The 19,043-nt window shown below is 38.7% G+C and overlaps 4 protein-coding genes across 5 annotated transcripts; 2 read left to right on the forward strand and 2 right to left on the reverse strand.

Annotated features, from left to right (window-relative positions):
• The first annotated feature begins 42 nt into the window (after positions 1-42).
• lrrc14b (leucine rich repeat containing 14B) lies at positions 43-3,387 on the forward strand. Its single transcript, XM_063899965.1, has 3 exons — positions 43-320; positions 653-1,281; positions 1,955-3,387. The coding sequence occupies exons 1-3, from the start codon at positions 45-47 to the stop codon at positions 2,631-2,633; spliced, it is 1,584 nt and encodes a 527-aa protein (XP_063756035.1). The 5' UTR covers positions 43-44; the 3' UTR covers positions 2,634-3,387.
• Positions 3,388-3,436: 49 nt separating this feature from the next.
• LOC134875403 (cytochrome b-c1 complex subunit 7) lies at positions 3,437-5,272 on the reverse strand. Its single transcript, XM_063899971.1, has 4 exons — positions 5,168-5,272; positions 4,275-4,343; positions 3,987-4,153; positions 3,437-3,626 (listed from the first exon to the last, which is right to left on the reverse strand). Exons 1-4 carry the CDS (start codon positions 5,184-5,186, stop codon positions 3,549-3,551), a joined length of 333 nt encoding a protein of 110 aa, XP_063756041.1. The 5' UTR covers positions 5,187-5,272; the 3' UTR covers positions 3,437-3,548.
• A 19-nt stretch (positions 5,273-5,291) lies between these two features.
• Positions 5,292-18,902, forward strand: ptdss1b (phosphatidylserine synthase 1b). The gene is made up of 14 exons (XM_063899966.1): positions 5,292-5,316; positions 9,768-9,988; positions 10,079-10,170; positions 10,829-10,873; positions 11,219-11,343; positions 11,740-11,898; positions 12,328-12,479; positions 12,744-12,885; positions 13,084-13,196; positions 13,404-13,469; positions 14,675-14,774; positions 17,030-17,089; positions 17,359-17,437; positions 17,526-18,902. The coding sequence occupies exons 2-14, from the start codon at positions 9,810-9,812 to the stop codon at positions 17,618-17,620; spliced, it is 1,407 nt and encodes a 468-aa protein (XP_063756036.1). The 5' UTR covers positions 5,292-5,316; positions 9,768-9,809; the 3' UTR covers positions 17,621-18,902.
• On the reverse strand, positions 6,062-9,495 carry mterf3 (mitochondrial transcription termination factor 3). 2 transcript variants are annotated; one of them, XM_063899968.1, is made up of 8 exons: positions 9,376-9,495; positions 8,307-8,668; positions 8,055-8,207; positions 7,718-7,907; positions 7,263-7,410; positions 7,098-7,169; positions 6,845-7,006; positions 6,062-6,734 (listed from the first exon to the last, which is right to left on the reverse strand). In XM_063899968.1, the coding sequence occupies exons 2-8, from the start codon at positions 8,659-8,661 to the stop codon at positions 6,540-6,542; spliced, it is 1,275 nt and encodes a 424-aa protein (XP_063756038.1). In that variant the 5' UTR covers positions 8,662-8,668; positions 9,376-9,495; the 3' UTR covers positions 6,062-6,539. The 2 variants fall into 2 exon arrangements, with proteins under 2 accessions (XP_063756038.1, XP_063756039.1); XM_063899969.1 differs by having other exon boundaries at positions 9,411-9,489.
• Positions 18,903-19,043: the final 141 nt, after the last annotated feature.

The raw sequence follows: 19,043 nt of genomic DNA on the forward strand, positions 1-19,043 counted from the left end.
CAGCTCTCAACAACAACCACTCTATTGAAACAAAACAGGGAAACATGAAGTCACTGCGATTTATTGCTGCTGAGGGCTTCGTCCAGAGTGGTCCGAGTGCTCTGGAGAACCTAAACTGCATGTCTTTCAACCTTTACCCGCTCCTCTTCAAGGCCTGTTATCTACTCGAGCAGGCGGACCTGCTGCATGCTTTGGTGCAGACTTGGCCTCTTCCCGTGCTCGACTTACAGAGGCTGCTGGGAGCGACAGCTGACTGTCAGACGGACCTCACCTCCTGCACCTGCCGGCTCTGTCTGGAGGCCATTATAACTGGCTTAAAGGTACTTTATGCTTCATCCTATTTATACTCGTGTTTTAGGGCATGTTCCTGTGCCATGTTTTTCAGTTTTTCTACTTATGAAGAAATTGTCTTTGAGCGAAGAAAATGTTTTCCATTCCTAAATAATAAATGTAATATCCAAATGATTATGTTTTTTTCCCCAAACATACATTTAAGTTAATAGGGGCCATATTGTAAAAGGGCCACCACAGAGGCATGCAAAACAAATGAAGTTTTCTTCATAAATTCAGGTTACACTGGTATGATGTATTTAAACACACTGGTTGACACTTCAAACGAGTTTTTACATAATATCTCCTTTGTTTTTTAAAGGATTATGTGTTGTCTCCTCCAAGAACCTATGCCAAGAACCTGCGTGTGGTGGACCTGACGGGCCTGAGGGATGTGGAGCACCATACCTGCCCCTGCCGGTCCACCTTAGGTCGATGGGGAAGAACCAAACTCCTGACACAAGTGTGCTTCGAGACCATGGTGACCATGCAAGCCACCGAAGTGACGCAATCTGCCTTTGAAACATCTATTGATGTCCGTCTGAACGGCTTTGTTACAGGTCGCAGCTATGAGCTGGTGGCTCAGGCATTCCTCGTCCTCCGCTACTGTCCCCTGAAGCTGCGCTTTCTTAGTTTTCGGGCTGACTCCCTCACTCTCAAGCAGCTGTTTTATGTTCTTCGCCTAGCAGAACCTGAGAGCATTGAAAAGCTGGAGGTAGTCCACAATGTTCCACTGCAGGCTGCTCACTTGGAAGTGCTGCTGTCCAAGGTGGAACTTTCCAAATTACAGTCTTTGACCCTGCCGGCCGGGGCGTTGGATGTTAGGAGGTTGGGCTCTGATGTGGACGACGTGATGTCCATCATCGGGAATCTGCTGGCCCAACTGAGCAGCCTGACTGAGCTCTATGTTGGTTTCTCCCCTCTAACCGGACACATACGCAGACTGCTTAAGTGAGTAGGCTAAATGGACAGAGGGAGAGATGGAGAAAGACAGCAAGGTGTCCTTGTTTGGATGTGGACGAGATGGAAGGCTCACATGCTACTTACAGCATCAGAAGCTTTAATATAGCTCAAAATAATCACCTTTCTCCGGGGTCAAAACACGTTCCAGCTTTAAGGCTGTTGTTAAGCAATGGAAGGTATTTTGTTTTTAAAATTGCTGACATAATGCCAGAGAGAGAACAGACAGCCGCAAGTTGGATATAAACCTGCTAGGTGGCCTTTACAGTCAAAGGGAAAAAAGCAGGAGTGCAAAGGACTGAGCTGTCAATCAAAGTCCTTTGATTGACAGCTCAAATCAGTCCTAGTTATTTTTTAAGCTTGTCACAATGGCCTAAAGGCTATTGTTAGGTAAGCATAAACCCTTGCACAAATCAAACTTAGATCCTTCCTTATGAAGGTAACCTAGTTTCAAACAATGTTTTAAAATGCTAAAATCATGCTTTGAGTTGACAAAGGATCAGAATGCCCTTGGTGTGCAATTATCTACCTCACTTAAGGTCTAAAGTGCTCTCCATTATATAAAAGTTGTTTTGAAAAATCTTTGAGGCCCAGGAATTTCTGATACCTCTGGGCTTTATCTCGTACAAATTAATTCTCTTTTGCCCCTCTTTTGTTTACACAGTCCTCTCAACACACCACTGCAGTGCTTGGATGTGGCCAACTGTTGCCTTAACCGAGTGGACATGACATATCTGTCAAACAGCCTTCACAGCGAGTTCCTGGTCAGTCTGGACATCAGTGGACACGACATCTTCAGCTCTTTCTCCTCCTGTTTCGACAAACTGCTCGGCCGCTGCTCAGCCACATTGACCAACCTGACAGTAGAAGAGTGCAACATCGAGGACGAGCACATGGATGCCTTCACTCACTCTCTGGCTCGCTGTCAGATGCTGGAGGAGCTCAAACTCCTGGGAAACCCTCTGACCTCTGCAGCTCTATGCAGATTATTCTCCATGCTATCTGCAGGCTTTCCTAAGTTAAAATACATAGAGGTGCCGGTTCCCCGGGAGTGCTACTCAGAGGATGTCACTTACCCTCTGGAGGATTCAGACCTCCTGGTGTACAACAATGAGCTGTTTCAGGAAGTGATGGCCCAGCTGAGGGGGATTCTGGAAGGAGCAGGGAGAGGGAGTGTGGAGGTGTGCACCCCACTCATGGGGGCATATGACCCAGATATAAATGAAACCAGCAATGAGCTGTCAGTGTCCATGTTGCTGTCTTTTAACAACGTCATTGGGGACTTTATTGGTAGCATAACTGAAGTGGACAACAGGAGATCACAGGCTCAGAAAAATGATTAGTAGATTTGCCTGTGGAGTGGTCAAGTGCACAGAAAAGGGATATGAAGCCAGATGGTTGAAATTAATCTAAACATTTATGGAAAGCAGTTCTGAGTCCTTAACCCTTGCGGAAATTATTTTTTGCCAATGAGCGAATCACTCCCGAAAAGGTCTTCCTTGTAAAGGCTGTGTCATTAATTCGTACTATAATAGGCCATGATTTAGTTCTAAAGAGCGTTTTTAAGTTTGAAACAGAGAAAAACGCAAATTGTAATACAAAGTTTTAAAGTTATTTTTTTGTTACTAGAAAAATAAATGACAATTTCTGAACTGTCCTTTGTTTTAATAGTGATGACGGTTAGATTTGGTTAGGTCAGAGTTGAGAAACACAAAAAGTCTTGCTCTTTATGTATGACTGAAGACAAAACCTGAATAGAGTTATAGTAGACATATTTTATTAACACCATATACATGGTTTTTAGGTCTAGAAGTTACCTCAACTGCAGATCATTGTTTTCTGTTCAGCACCTGCTATAGTCTGTCAGCAGAATATATGTGCAGTGCAGATAGATGTGGTAACTGTAGATGATGGTAGATACTTGAAGTTTTTTAAAGATTCATTCTAACTTGTATTTATCATGTCTATATTCTTGTTTAAATGCTGTACATAACTGGATTTGTTAATGTTAACAGCATTACTTTGAAACAATCAGAATAGCAGGTATGCCTGTAATGGTTTCACGTTGTCATACCAATAAATCAATCTTCCAAATAATGCAGGCTACTATCCATTTTATTTAAAAAATAACACTCAGACAACTACCAAAATTTACAACTTCTTTAATGGGCAATGTTTTATATAGGTAAGATTTTATTTTAAATACAACACCATAGGGACAATCATGCACAGACTGAGGAGAAGGACTTCAGAACCATTTAGTTCTTCATCCACTCCTCCTTTTCTTTCCTCTCCTGGATCACCTCCTTCAGGTATGGCGACAGGTACTGGACATCCTAAAAGGAAAAGGTAAGACAAATAAAATCAGGATTTATCATTATCAAAGGACTTATCATTTTTTGGTTGGATAGGTGAAGTAAATAATCATTCAAGAATATCCAAACCCTATAGTTTTTTGTTCCCTTTTCTACTTACTAAAGCCTTCCCCCCCCATCTAGCTACAAATGGATTTAGCCGACATGTCTGTAGTAGGTCAAGTGTGTAATACAAGATTTAAGGAAAATGCTGCAGCTATCAGCGTGTACTATTTAAAACTAAATACTTATCAGTGGGGAAATCAATGCCACATAAAAGTGTCTTGACATTAAACTATACTTTAACCCATAACAAAACAACATTTAATACGCTTATTGCACCTCTTCAAATTTTGTCCACTGTTCTTTAGGGAGGATCTGCTGCTTCATGGAGAGATCCAGAGCTCTCTTCATCCTGAACACCCTGTCATTGTACTGGTTCTCTGGTATCCTCCTCAGAGCCTCCGCCACATCCGAATCCTCGTAGAGCGTGTCATCACGCATTAAACCTGGCAGAGAAAACATGCAATGCTTTTAAAATGGCCTACAGTATTCTGACACAATGATGTCCCCCCCTGTACATTTAAAACAAGTATGTTTATACTCTGAATATCTGAAATATTGACTTACCAAGCTTGTTGAAGCCGGCCAAGTTGTAATACCATTTGCGGAACCCGATTAGGAGCCTGCCAGTTGCCACTGTGAACACAACAAAGAAAACAGAATTTTTCACAAACTTTGATTTAAAGAAGAACATAATGGCAGGTTTAAGGCTGTGGTAAGCTTTGAGTTAATGTGCTCTAGGGCTGCAACCACTAGTTATTTCCATTATCAATTAAATATGTATGCTATTTAATGTTTAATGTATGTGTAACCCTCTGTAAAGCACATGTCTAAATAACGCTTTACAAATAAACTTCCATAGCCATCACTGAATATTAATTTACGTTTCAATGATGACACTCAACTTTGACTAACAGGTTATTAACTGTGTTAAAACTATCCTATCTTATTAAGACAATAGGTAATCGATGACCAACAATAACGTAAGATAATTTGCCCTTCTACGATCACTAACATCTTCAAGTGCATTGTAAAGACAGCTACACAACAGTGGCTGAAATGCTAAAAAGCTAACCTTAGCTGACCCCAGTATAGATGTTACAGCAAAACAACTAACAACGCGATAACAGCTGCTTGTTGAGGCAGTAGTAAACGTCTAAGCACTGTAACGACAGCAGAACGAGTGTCTAGTTGGTAAATACATGTATACATATGTCAATGTGATCAGCATTAGCAGTTAGCGCTATGCTAACTTTAGATAACACTTAGCCTCAGTTAGCACGGGGACACTAGAGGACACACACAAGTCAAACGCGTCAAAAGGCGAATACAGCTAAACAAAACCAGCACCACACAATATAGTCTGCTCAATACAATATGCACAACGTAATGACAGTGTAACACACAATTTAGCTTAAGTTAAATCACAAGTAAGAATATAAAAAGTGCTGTTGATTTACCCGGTGCCCTCGACGCCATTTTTACCACTAAGACCTAAGATGGACCGCGGTGCGTTATGGGTAGTGATCATTCATGCCAATGGGAAGTTGCGCAACTTTACATTACTTTTTTTTACTGCTTTATTACAAAACCTTGCTGAGGCTACGGGGTGAGTACCCTAGACCATAAAATAAAATAATATTTAAAAATAATATATTATCCATATATCATAAGTCTTGAAGGCTGAAAAGACGTGTTGCATTTATAAACACTTTAAAAACGAGTTTTGCCATTAAAAAAACAACAGAGAAACAACACCATCGTATAATATTAATAAATGCACAAAGTTATTGTGCAAATTATTTTCAAAAATGTACAGTTTAAGGACAGCTACATATTAAGTGCATGGAAGTTTCATCATCAATCCCACAGAAAAAGCAATTAATATCCGTGTATTTCTTGGTGTTAGCCAGTAATGCTTTGATGGATAGCATCAATGGAGAGGTATAAAGCAGAGATCTTGAGGTTTTTGTGATAGTTTTTCTTGAAGATACGGTATATTTCCATCAGACATAGGACCTTAACCCAGTAATGGATTACATAGGGAACGATTTTTCAATTTCTAATTACTGATTTTCAGTTGGATCTTCGAAACATATTTCTGGAAATACATTTGTTTTAAAAAACATGATTTGTTAATATATATTTTTCAATCCTAATTTCATCAGCAACACTTGCTCATTATTTTTCCAAACTTTACGTCATGATTTGAATGAAAGTGATATAGAGTTAGAGCTGTTACAGTGGAAGTCTATCCAAAAGTGAAATGTAGTACAACTCCTTTATGTAAATATATGTAGCCACACCAAAATGTTAAAACACCAGATACAAGTAAGAGGCCTATATATTCAAAATCTTATTTAAGTTGTAACAGGTTTATTAATTTAAAAAAAATAGCATCAATATTAACCTCAAATAGTGAAAAAGTAGTTATACATTTTATTAATTGGCCAGCATTCCTGACACTGACATGTTATGCTTTTCAGCACCAATATGTCAGGTAGCCTACAATATACAGCATAACAATGCTTCATTCTTTAAACACTGGTTTTATGTTTTGTATGCAATATCTAAATGTTCAGAGACTATGCTGTCAGAGAAATGCAGTGGTGTCAAAATAACAATATTTCACTTTACATTTTGTATTGGAGCAGAAGATGGTCACATTTCAACAATCCACTCTCAATTTTTACTAACATTGTGTACATTTATTCAACATTGCATTTACAAAGACGTTTTATTCCAACTCAGTTGATCACAAGCCTTCATGTCTGCATGCATTTGACCTTACAGTATTTATTCTGTGCGCTTGATCGTCCATTTTCTGAAGAATCACAGTGTCTTTTGGAACAAAGTAAAATCTTCCAATGTGGCAAGAGCCAACTCAGTGCAAAAAATGTCATTTGGCAAAATCACCAGACGTTCCAGGGAGATGTAGTTGGGCAGGTTTGGGTCATACTGAGCCTTTCCAAGGTACACGAGGAACTGGTGGCGCTCTCTGATACGCATGTACTTGCAATTCAGGACCTAAGTGAAGATATATCAGATATTAACATTATAATACTGAATATGCAAAACAAATTAGTTCACATTTGTTTTTGTTTTTAAAAATCAACAACCAAAATCTTTCATTATACCTGTGGAAACTTGGCGATCAGGTCGTGGGGCACCTTCATGGTATTGTGGACGAAGTCAAATATTTTGGTCAGCTTAATTTTGTTTGCGGTCAGAACTTTAGGGACTGTAACAACTATGTGTTGGATCTCATTTTCCTTAAAGCCGAGCTCCATTTCACACAACTGTGGAAAACATTTTTAAAAAGTAATTCAAACACTGCACTCCACAGTTACTCAATGATGTTATATAATAATGTATTTTGTCCTCCAGTACCTTCAGATTTTCTTTAACAGGCTCCAGACTGCCACAAAGTAATCTGGGTAGACGAGTTAAAATGTGCCGCGTCTGGAGAGAAAAACAAAACAAGCTATGAAATGCTATTTTCTTTCTTACAGGCAAAGTCAATTTAATTTTGTGAAAGAAATGTAGCTGACGTACATTAGAAGCACTGAGTTTGAGTCTCTGCTGATAGAAGCCCAATCTGTTGTCCAGCCTCTTCACAGTGAAGTTCAGTATATATGGAGCTCTGGACACCATGGATGCAACATTCTCAGAGCTGAACTTCTGTGACTTGAGAAAGTTCACCCTTTGAAATACGAAAAAAGAAACAAGCTGATGACAGGTACACCAAGAGAGCAGGAAAATTATCTGACATAAAATGTCTACAGTATACACCGCCCTAAAACATTTCCAAATGTTTTTTATGCATCCTTGTATTGTAATATATTGTAATAAATGTATTTCTGTATAATTGAAACGTGAGGTTATTTTGTATTGTAAATCCCTATTGGATACAGTTGCGTTGCTCCAGTAAACTTCTCTCATCAGTCTGATTTCATTTTGTATGAAATATTTTGAAAATATAAATGAGTGTAATGTTCCCTTTTGGTCACCTGGATTGCAGGTTTTCCAAACCCTCAGTGAGAATGAAGGGGTTTTGCGTGATGATTTCGCCAAAGTGAGAGTCGTCCACCCCGATATCTTTGAGGAACAGCAGCCTTGGCGCCACATCTGTGTTGAAGTCGAGCTTCAGTAACATGGAGCCCACGTTAGGCCTTTGTTCAAGCTTCCACAGATGTACACCTGCAATAAGAGGATGAATGATCACAAACGTGTAGCTGACAGATATGGTTTTTAGATTTTAGGTTTCCTGTACCACAGTATAGCTCAATATGAGTTAAATTTGCAGATGTTGTTAACAATATTTTTGAAAGACTGCTGGTTAATTACCCAGCTGTACCAGTTTGCTGAGCGTCTCAGACTTGTCGACATAGTCTTTTAGAGAGGTGGAGGCAGCGGGGATGTCAGAAGGAACCGTTATACTGACAGCCTCTTCCACACTGATCACCTCTAATGCTGAAACCTCAGTAGCAGCATCCAGATCTGGTAAATGAAGAAAAAAGACAGAACAACGTATTCAACTCCCTCATTAAAATCAAATTCTTAAGTTAAGTGAACAGGGTTTAATGCAAATGAATGTACCTAATGGCGTTTCCGTCACGGACACAGCATCTCTGATTGGCAACAGGGGGCTCTTGTATGCTACAACATCAGCTGTAGAGGTTTCTTCAACAGCCTTATTTTCCAAAGCCTCAGTTGCCAGATGTTTGGAAGCTAAGTCACTGTAACGGAACATTGGTTGTTTCCATCTCGGTCTCGTCTGGGTTGTTTTGTGATTCCCCTTGTTAAGTGAGCATCCATTTAGGATTTTGCTGGATCCCCTTGGAACTGTAATGCAATGTCGAACTTGAGAGTTATACTGCCAGGTGCGAGCCACTGCCTTGGAGCAGAGAAGATTCCTGCCTTGTAGACAGAGCTGTGTACAGGATGAAGCCATAGCGAATCTGCAAAGGAACTATTTTTTAGTTTTTCTGTCAAGTATATTGAATAACTTTAACATTTAAGTATTATAAACAGGTAAGAGATTGACAACATACTATCCACAGTATATTATACAACGGATCAGGTTGTGAATAGCTTAGTCTTATAGGTGTCATAATGATGGAATAAATGACTGCATGGCTAACAGGTAACTTTATACGAAGACATTGTTTTACTTACATATATTGCAAGTACAGTATACATTCTGATTAAACTTACTTTTGCAAATGCATAACGACTTTACAAAATGTTTATCATTTCTATTTTCCAATAAAATAATTAAATAGCAGTATAGTAATTGCTAAATCAAACGCATATAGATGTTGCCATTTCTGCAAGGTCATATTGTTTGTAACTCAATATGTATATTTTAGTTTTTAACCTCATGCGTATGTTTTTCTAGTGGCTTCCTAATTTAGCTGTTCATGGGTGTGATGGCGTGTACAAATAAACACGGTGTCATTCATATTGATAGAAGTGTAGGAATAAATCACCTGCACAATTTGAGATGTGTTGATGCAGGTAATGTTAAGATATAAAACACACGTTTTAGACTGGATTGTTGATATAAGAGGCTAAGTTTGAAAGCTAGCAGGCTATTAATACGCCTCTTTGGGTCTTAGGGAGCCACCAAAGCCAACATATTATTTTAGATGAACTTTTTACTCACAAATTTTGTATCTTCAAGCCAGCTATCTCACTCACCCTGCTGTCCCAAAGTCATCCGTTATCAACAACGCGTGTGTGACTTTACCGGAAGACCCACCGGAAGTGTCACTCTGTGGGATGTACCACAACGAAATATTTTGGGGGCCACCAAACTCACTTAATATACATAGATCGATTAAAAGGCAAATATATTTCAAAAGGGGAATGAAAGTTATACAATTGAAAAGTTTCTGTCTTGCAGGATCTTATCATTTGTTTTTGGTTTAAACTACAACGTGAATCTTCCTATGGTATTTTCAAATATAAACCGCCTCACTTGCTTAATGGTTCAGTCCATCTACATTGTTCCTGCTAAACAGCATCAACTTGTCTATCTGCTTTTCAAACTTCTAGTATTAAGGCGTCACAATTAAGGAAATAGCCAACAACTACGATATGCCGGTCGCCGTGGCTCCAAAAACACACCGGGAGGATGATGTCAACTATAACTTACATTTCAGAATGATAAACGAGCAACAAGTGGACGATATCTGCCTTGATTTCTTCTACAAACCACACACCATCACACTCCTGACAGTCACTGTGCTCAGCTTGATGTACTTTGCGTTTACAAGGTAAATTACAGTGTGTAATATCATGTAATGTTATATCCACAGAGGAAGATAAGCTTGGGATTGTTAACTTTTGATACTGTTATGAAACAGGGATGATGAGCACTCTGACAACAACCTCCGAGTTGGTCTTTTGGTGGTTGTCTCCTTCTTCTTGGTCATCAGTATCCTGGCCTTTCCTAATGGTAAGTTTTATCTGTAATTTAACCTACATTGAAAGCAGCAATAAATGGTATGCTATTAGAGTATAGTATGTCTTGTCTCCTGCACTGTAGTTCAAAGTCTACTGAGATAAATCTGCAACTATGGGTGTTGATTTAGTCATTTTTCAAGCACAGATACAAAATATTCTCTGCATAGCTTCGGAAATGTTAGGATTGGCAGCCTTCTTAAAATCTTATGTGATGGCAAATTGAATATTTGAATATTTCTGGGTGTTGGACTTTTAGTTTCACTATTCAAGCTGTTCGAACTTGTCACCAAGGACATTGGCTACTTGTCTTTTGTGGGAAAGGTACGGTATAAGGTATTGAATAATGTGTCTTTAAAAACACACACACATAACTTTCAAAACATTTTTGAATGGTCAGCACTATTCAAACATAAAAAATAAAATGAGTGTTCAAGTTTTTGAAAAAGTTTAAGTCTAAAATGAAGTATTTAGAATAACAAATCAAGTATGATTTGAACAGAAAGTGTAGCCTAAATATCAGGTTGTTGACATTCTTTTTTTTGCCATGTCGCCTGACCTTGGTGGACTTTGAGTTGAGCAAATGTGCTTTTTCTAGGAATAGTGCAAACACACTAAAAGTCACTTCCCGGGTGTTCTTTTTTCTTCATCAGGACCTTTTACCAGGCCACACCCTGCAATATGGCGAATGGTGTTTGGTGAGTGTTGTCGTAGCAACTTAAAATCAGCTGTTATCTAGAGAAAGTGATGAGTTAATATGCAAAACAACGCTATATTCATATAAAGCTCTTTAAGATCTTTAATGCATGCACTCTCTGAGAGGTCTGTGAGGCTTAGCTTTTTAAAGGTTGGTAGTCACATAAACCCTTCATAAGACAACAAAGCATCTGTTAACACAGGATTTTACAGCAATGTCAGGATACCTTCCAGGAAAAAGATTACATTACATTAAGATTACACTTATTTAAATGCTTTAATTCTATAAAATAGCTTGGATCTGGGTTAGATATGTTTTGATCCTAACTATCTCCTCTCCTCTGTAGGCCTCAGTGTTCTGTACTTCCTGTTTCTTGTCTTCCTCCTCTTCCTCAACTGGGACCAAGTAAAGTTACTGATGTACTGGCTGGACCCAAATCTGCGCTATGCCCAGCGGGAAGCAGATATTATGGTGAGGATATTTTGAAAATGTCATCTTGATCAGACTCAGTTCACAGTAAATTCAATTCTTATGTTTAAAGATGTCAGGATCAATGGAAGGATTAAGTATGTATATTTCTTGTATATAGATGTACAGGAAATATTTACCAAGGCCTCGGCCTTTCACCCAGTTTATCAATCCCTCCCGTCGTTCAGGCATGCGACCTCAGGAGGCAACTCTCTCTCCTTGAGAATAGTTTTGTCTAGAATTAGATAAATACTTGGGATTTGTTGAGAGAGCTTAGAATTGGCTGGGCAGGAGCGGTACCTTTTCGTTGCTGCAGCAAATCTCTTTTTCAATTCTCCGGCCGTAACTTCCAATAAACTTCCAAGCGCTTCTTATCGTTTAGTCACTTTTCCCTTACAGGAATATGCTGTGAACTGTACAGTGATAACATGGGAGCGGATCCTGACCCACTTCGACATCTTTGCATTGGGTCACTTTGCAGGCTGGGCCGTGAAGGCTGTGCTCATCCGCAGCTATGGCCTCTGTTGGACCATCAGCATCACCTGGGAGCTCACTGAGGTAAAATGCATGTTTAAGATGTGAACCAAAACAGAAATTTAGTTCACAAGGTCATTAAAATGTTCTGCGCATAACAAGCGCTGTCGCCTTGGCTGCTGCCAATTATTGAATGGGGAGCTTAGATTATAGAATTTAGACACCGGATTTATTCATCATAGAATCAACTAATGGATCCTGAGGACAACAATGTTCTAAAATCATCCAAATATCAGACTATAGAAGGCTTCAATGGGTTTATTAAATAAGATTAAGGTCCACAGTGCATTATGAACATTACAGTACTTGAATAGACTACAGAAGTTTAACAGTCGTATAGCCTGTGGGATAACACTGTCCCTGAGTCTGTTGGATGTTGTCCCTCTTTTAAAATCTCCTTCACAACATATATATATTTTTATGTTCACGCTGCTTTCAATTTTTTCTCCACAGTTGATATTTATGCACCTGCTGCCGAACTTTGCGGAATGCTGGTGGGATCAGGTCATTCTGGACATCCTGTTGTGTAATGGAGGAGGCATCTGGATTGGTATGACCGCCTGCCGATACCTGGAGATGAGAACCTACCACTGGGCCAGCATCAAGTCAGTTTGGCTGTTGTTCTTAGGCTTCGACTTTTATCTTTCCTTTAATCTGTCCTCAAAACACTTAAAGTGCCTTTTTAAAAGTATATGGTTTAATTAGTAGCTATAGCTTTTGTTATGTTGTTTACTTTTGATACAGCTACAAAATCGGAAGTCCCAAATTCTTAGATAGTTTGTGATTCTAAAGCTCTGTGTATTAAGTTTGATACAAGATTACATTTGTATGTATCTCAGTATCCTCTAAAGTCCACATATTTTGTTCAGGGAAATCCACACCACCACAGGAAAGATAAAGCGAGTGGTTCTCCAGTTCACACCAGCCAGTTGGACTTACGTGCGCTGGTTTGACCCAAAGTCCTCCTTTCAAAGACTGACTGGCATCTATATCTTTATGATCCTCTGGCAGGTACTGTGCTGTATTCCTTGATATTTGACTTCCTTTTTAGATTTTCTGCACTGTAGGAGCTGTATCTGTAGATTATCAATTCATTCAAAAAGCTCCCCATTTGTTAGTTATCCTGCTGCTCACTCATGGCAGCAAATGTACAAAGTATCCATAAGAAATCTCTTAATCGTGTCTGTCTTACTTCCTTTATCTTCACAGCTGACAGAGTTAAACATGTTCTTCCTGAAGCACATATTCGTCTTCCAGGCGTCTCACGCTTTTAGCTGGTGTCGCCTTATTGTCCTTGGAGCCATCACTGCACCCACTGTTCGGTATGTTCAGCCTTCAATTACACCAATGTACAACAAAAGTCTGGAAACAATGTTTAGGGTAGTATTTCATGCTGGTGTTACAAAATAAAGTGGCAGCTATTGGCAGATTTTTGTCTGACATTTAAAACAAGTATTTTTGAGAAAACTCAAAATGCTTACTATGTTCTTGATAAGTGAAACTGTCTTATTTTCTTCAACCTTTTTCAGACAATATTATGCATACCTGACTGACACTGAGTGTAAAAGAGTTGGCACACAATGCTGGGTGTTTATGTAAGTATATTTTGTCTTATCACTTAGAAACAAGCTGCATTAAGTGTAACCCCCGTAAACACTTAAAAGGACAGGGTCCAACAGGGTGAAAGAAGGGCTTTTGCCGCAGAGCAAGTTCAAATACAATGGCTTTTTATTGGTAGCCTACTGAATTATAAAACCACAGTTTTGATATCAATTTGCTTTAACACGTAGGTAAATAAAACTGTCTATTTTCAGTTGCAGACTTGCAGGCAGTTCTTCCATTATATTTTTAATAGGACTTCATAATAATAATAGTTTTCCTCTTTAATCTTTTTATTGTACCATACCATATTTTGGGTCAAGTTCTCTTGTATCTGCCTGCCTGTAAAATTGCAACTTTGTAGTTTTACAACTGATAGCAGTAGTCTCGTAAGTAGAGTGACAATGAACTTTGTCCAGTATACTGTGTCATATTTTCCTTTGATCTTGTCGACATATACCACCAAAATAAAGGGTCTATGCCCAGGCTGGATGGCCATCCCTGTTTTCACACTTTATTTCATGCACTGAATAATTCCTGAAAAGTGGGAACAGCTAAGTCAAATGTGTAGACTTCCACACTGAAACCATCGCTATGTTGGTCACATGCCCACAAGGCTTATTCAGGGCAGATGACAGACAAATGGTTAATGTTTAAGATAAGATACCTCTATTAATCCCTGTGGGGAAATTTTGATATGAAACACAAATTGAAATTAAAATTCTAAAACAATATATACAGATAAGTAACGGTTTTAAAACAAACTGTTAGAACAGAGAATAGACAGGTTTTATATTCCTCTTTTTTACAGTGTACTTCTAGCAATCAATTTAAATTCATAACGTAGTGTAGTTATTGACCTCACCTGAGACTCAAAGCTGCATTTGCCCTCAATCGGCTCCAGTTTCCATAGCAACGAGACAGGCTCCCGCCGTCTGCATGACACACATAACATTGATCAAGGCTCTCTTGTTCAGCCTTTACAATTGAGTTGCATTTCCCACAGCAGCAGTATGGTGGGGGAATATTGTTATGGGTATGAACGGTGAGGGAGCAATAACAAAAAGCACATTGATCTGCCGCAAGGTTTATTCATCCGGACACTCCACTGCAATGTAATGGTGCTGCCATGAGAGGGGGCCATTGTTGAATACATACACTTTCAGAGTAACCATACCGTTTATCATATATTTCCCTTTAGTGCCATCTCTCTCCTGGAGGCGCTTGTTTGTGTGAAATTTGGTAACGACTTGTTTTCCAAGACACAAGTTCGCTATGTGTTCCTGTGGCTGCTGATTCTGGTAAGAAAAATAAGAGTGCATATATGTGTGTGGACTTCTGTCAGTCCAAACTAGATGCATCATGATTATACAACTATATTTCCAGTGCAAAGACTATAACTGAGATGCCTTTATGTACATTTTCATAAAGGGGAAACCAATCTTAATGATTTAGATTTTAGATTTAGATTTAGATTTATTGTCCCCAGGGGGAAATTAGTTTTCACAGCACTGTACACAGTATACATACAAACAAACAACAAACCATAACACACAAAATGTTTAACACATGATGTTTATTACACACCTTCATGGACAACTATTGAAAGTCGCTGAATTTCATGCCTTTCCTGTGTTTCTTGTTTCTGAGTACAGTTGTTTTGTAACAGTCAAGTGTGTCAAGAGATCTGACGCATGTTTTAAAGCTGACTTGGTTGCTTAACGCAGCTGCATATTTTCTGTTAAGGTTGCTGCTCATCAGTTTATCACAATGTTTGACCCCTTCAAACAGCCCAACGATGAAGCTATTTCCATTCCTGCTAGCTTGTTCACATGCAAATCAAGTGTGGTTATACAGTGGGGCAAAAAAGTATTTAGTCAGCCACCAATTGTGCAAGTTCTCCCATTTGAAAAGATGAGAGATGCCTGTAATTTTTATCATAGGTATACCTCAACTATGAGAGACAAAATGAGAAAAAAAATCCCGAAAATCACATCGTAGGATTTTTAATGAATTAATTGGTAAATTCCTTGGTAAAATAAGTATTTGGTCACCTACAAACAAGCAAGATTTCTGGCTCTCACAGACCTGTAACTTCTTCTTTAAGAGGCTCCTCTGTCCTCCACTCGTTACCTGTATTAATGGCACCTTTTTGAACTCGTTATCAGTATAAAAGACACCTGTCCACAACCTCAAACAGTCATACTCCAAACTCCACTATGGCCAAGACCAAAGAGCTGTCAAAGGAGAACAGAGACAAAATTGTAGACCTGCACCAGGCTGGGAAAACTGAATCTGCAATAGGTAAGCAGCTTGGTGTGAAGAAATCAACTGTGGGAGCAATTATTAGAAAATGGAAGACATACAAGACCACTGCTAATCTCCCTCGATCTGGGGCTCCACGCAAGATCTCACCCCGTGGGGTCAAAATGATCACAAGAACGGTGAGCAAAAATCCCAGAACCACACGGGGGGACCTAGTGAATGACCTGCAGATAGCTGGGACCAAAGTAACAGAGGCTACCATCAGTAACACACTACGCCGCCAGGGACTTAAATCCTGCAGTTCCAGACGTGTCCCCCTGCTTAAGCCAGTACATGTCCAGGCCCGTCTGAAGTTTGCTAGAGGGCATTTGGATGATCCAGAAGAGGATTGGGAGAATGTCATATGGTCAGATGAAACCAAAATAGAACTTTTTGGTAAAAACTCAACTCGTCGTGTTTGGAGGAGAAAGGATGCAGAGTTGCTTCCAAAGAACACCATACCTACTGTGAAGCATGGGGGTGGAAACATCATGCTTTGGGGCTGTTTTTCTGCAAAGGGACCAGGACGACTGATCCGTGTAAAGGAAAGAATGAATGGGGCCATGTATCGTGAGATTTTGAGTGAAAACCTCCTTCCATCAGCAAGGGCACTGAAGATGAAGCATGGCTGGGTCTTTCAGCATGACAATGATCCCAAACACACCACCAGGGCAACGAAGGAGTGGCTTCGTAAGAAGCATTTCAAGGTCCTGGAGTGGCCTAGCCAGTCTCCAGATCTCAACCCCATAGAAAATCTTTGGAGGGAGTTGAAAGTCTGTATTGCCCAGCGACAGCCCCAAAACATCACTGCTTTAGAGGAGATCTGCATGGAGGAATGGGCCAAAATACCAGCAACAGTGTGTGAAAACCTTGTGAAGACTTACAGAAAACGTTTGACCTCTGTCATTGCCAACAAAGGGTATATAACAAAGTATTGAGATGAACTTTTGTTATTGACCAAATACTTATTTTCCACAATCATTTGAAAATTAATTCTTTAAAAATCCTACAATGTGATTTCCTGGATTTTTTTTTCTCATTTTGTCTCTCATAGTTGAGGTATACCTATGATAAAAATTACAGGCCTCTCTCATCTTTTCAAATGGGAGAACTTGCACAATTGGTGGCTGACTAAATACTTTTTTGCCCCACTGTATATATTTCTGATCATCATTTTATGTTTTCTCATGCCCCTGAGGGTAAAAAACAGAAAGAAATGTTTGACTTTTATGTTTTCTCTTGTACATTTCAGGCCCTCATCACACTTCTATGTCTATATGGGATGATGTGGTACGAGCAAAAGAAAATTAAGGTGAGATATTTCGTTTTTTTATTTGGAGATTAATTTACTTGTACTGTTTTGAGGGTAAATCTAGTAAAGCTGACTAATTGTAGTTTAAGTAAACTCCACAACAAACCCTTTTTAGTTCAGTCTGACTCCTGCTAAAATAAATTCTGTTATTACTATTTACACTTTGCTTGTCCTAGAGTCTGTTAATCGCTATGGTGTTTCTTTTTTGCTATATAGTTACTCTTTCATCCTTGTTTACTAATCTAATCTAAATCTCCTTTTGTTTACAGAGCATTTCTGTACAAAGTGAAGACCACGATGACAGCAGTGTTGACGAGTCTTGCGGTGTCATCCCAGTTGGTGTTGCAGGTTAGTCACATTAAAGGCATATTGGTGACAACTCTTCTTTAAACTCCATCCCAAATATAAAGCATACTTTGTCTGTTTTCCTTCATAGCTGAAAAGGATTCATTGAGTTTACAACCAACAAAACTGAGGGAAGCTTCTCTGAGGAACAGATTTGTGAATGAACATGGAGGAAAGGAACAATAAACAAGAGCACTTTTAATTCCTCTATGAAAGGGTGAAGGGTGGAACCAACAAGGGCAATAAAGTTTGCAAATAAATGTACTAAATACATGTTATAAAAAATGCTTCCTAGGGGTAGGAGCGCAGACTCTAAAACAAATTCACACCAACAAGCCTTTATACAATCGGGTCAAAGGTGCAACACCATTTAAAGCGGAGGCAGCATTTACATATCTTAATACTGAATGAAAAGCACGTAATTGGTCTTGCAATTATTTCAACCAGACTCAATCAAGCAGAGAACATGCACTGGATTTTGAATGAAGAAAACTGCCTTTTTTTTTTTTACCTATACACTAGAAGGCTAGCCTCTTCCAACACACAACATGTTCTTCATAACATTACTAAACATTGTTTGGACACTTTGCCCTGTGGGAAATGTAATGTCCAGTCAGGGAAATGTTTATGCCTATGATATACTAGGACTTTCTTTTGCACCTAACCTCTGTAACTCTTTTTTTTAATACGACTGTCTACCAGATGTAATGCCTTGCTAGAAACATAAAGAGCACAACGTTGTGTAAGACATTCCATTTGGTGATGAGTTTTTGTTAAACTTTTTGGATTTGATATATTTGTGTATGTATGTAATCATTTCTAAAATCAACCACTATTAACACTGATTTGTAATGCAGTTGTAGATACACTACTATTTTCTTTTCTTCAATCATATTTATATCAGGAGAGATGTTTTTGTGTACTTTGAATGAAAAGTAGAACCAAGTGTTACTAGACCAACTTTAGTGTTTTCATGTTACCCTTTTTAACTTCAAATGATGTGATATTGAACTGTTGACATTAGTGTATGTTTGTTATTAGATTTTATGATAGGTGTGCTAAGAAAATACTGTGACATTTAATGTAAAAGCACTGTGGTAATATTAAATAGCAGATAATACGCACTAATGAAATTATCTTTTTCACAGGCGTTTGAGTCTTTTAGTGGTCGAAATGAACGTGATATTAATATAACAGTTAGTGAGTAGTCCATAAAATATGTTTTTAATATTATTGAATGATGCAATAAAATTCCTATTTGATATCATAGTGTGTTTTCCAACTTCCTATTTGTCAGCTTTTTGAATTTATATTTAGGTTTAAAAATCCCATTCTTTTTTGTTATGCCTCAGTGATTATAGTCCTTTTGCTGTCTACAAAGCTTGAGGTGTCAGACTGACTACTGTATTTAATTGAAATTGTTGATTGTGTAACTTCTAATAAACTAATTGTTTCCACTGATCATATATTTGTATGGTTGGGTTGGCTTTTATTTTAACCCATTATGAAATGACCACATATCGTTTATATTCATTAAAAGAAATGACAAAAGGTATGCAATCAATGCATATAGGAACATTTACATCCCATTCCACATGAGACATAAAAT

This window comes from Eleginops maclovinus, chromosome 13, assembly GCF_036324505.1.
Source record: "Eleginops maclovinus isolate JMC-PN-2008 ecotype Puerto Natales chromosome 13, JC_Emac_rtc_rv5, whole genome shotgun sequence".
Lineage (NCBI taxonomy): Eukaryota > Metazoa > Chordata > Actinopteri > Perciformes > Eleginopidae > Eleginops > Eleginops maclovinus.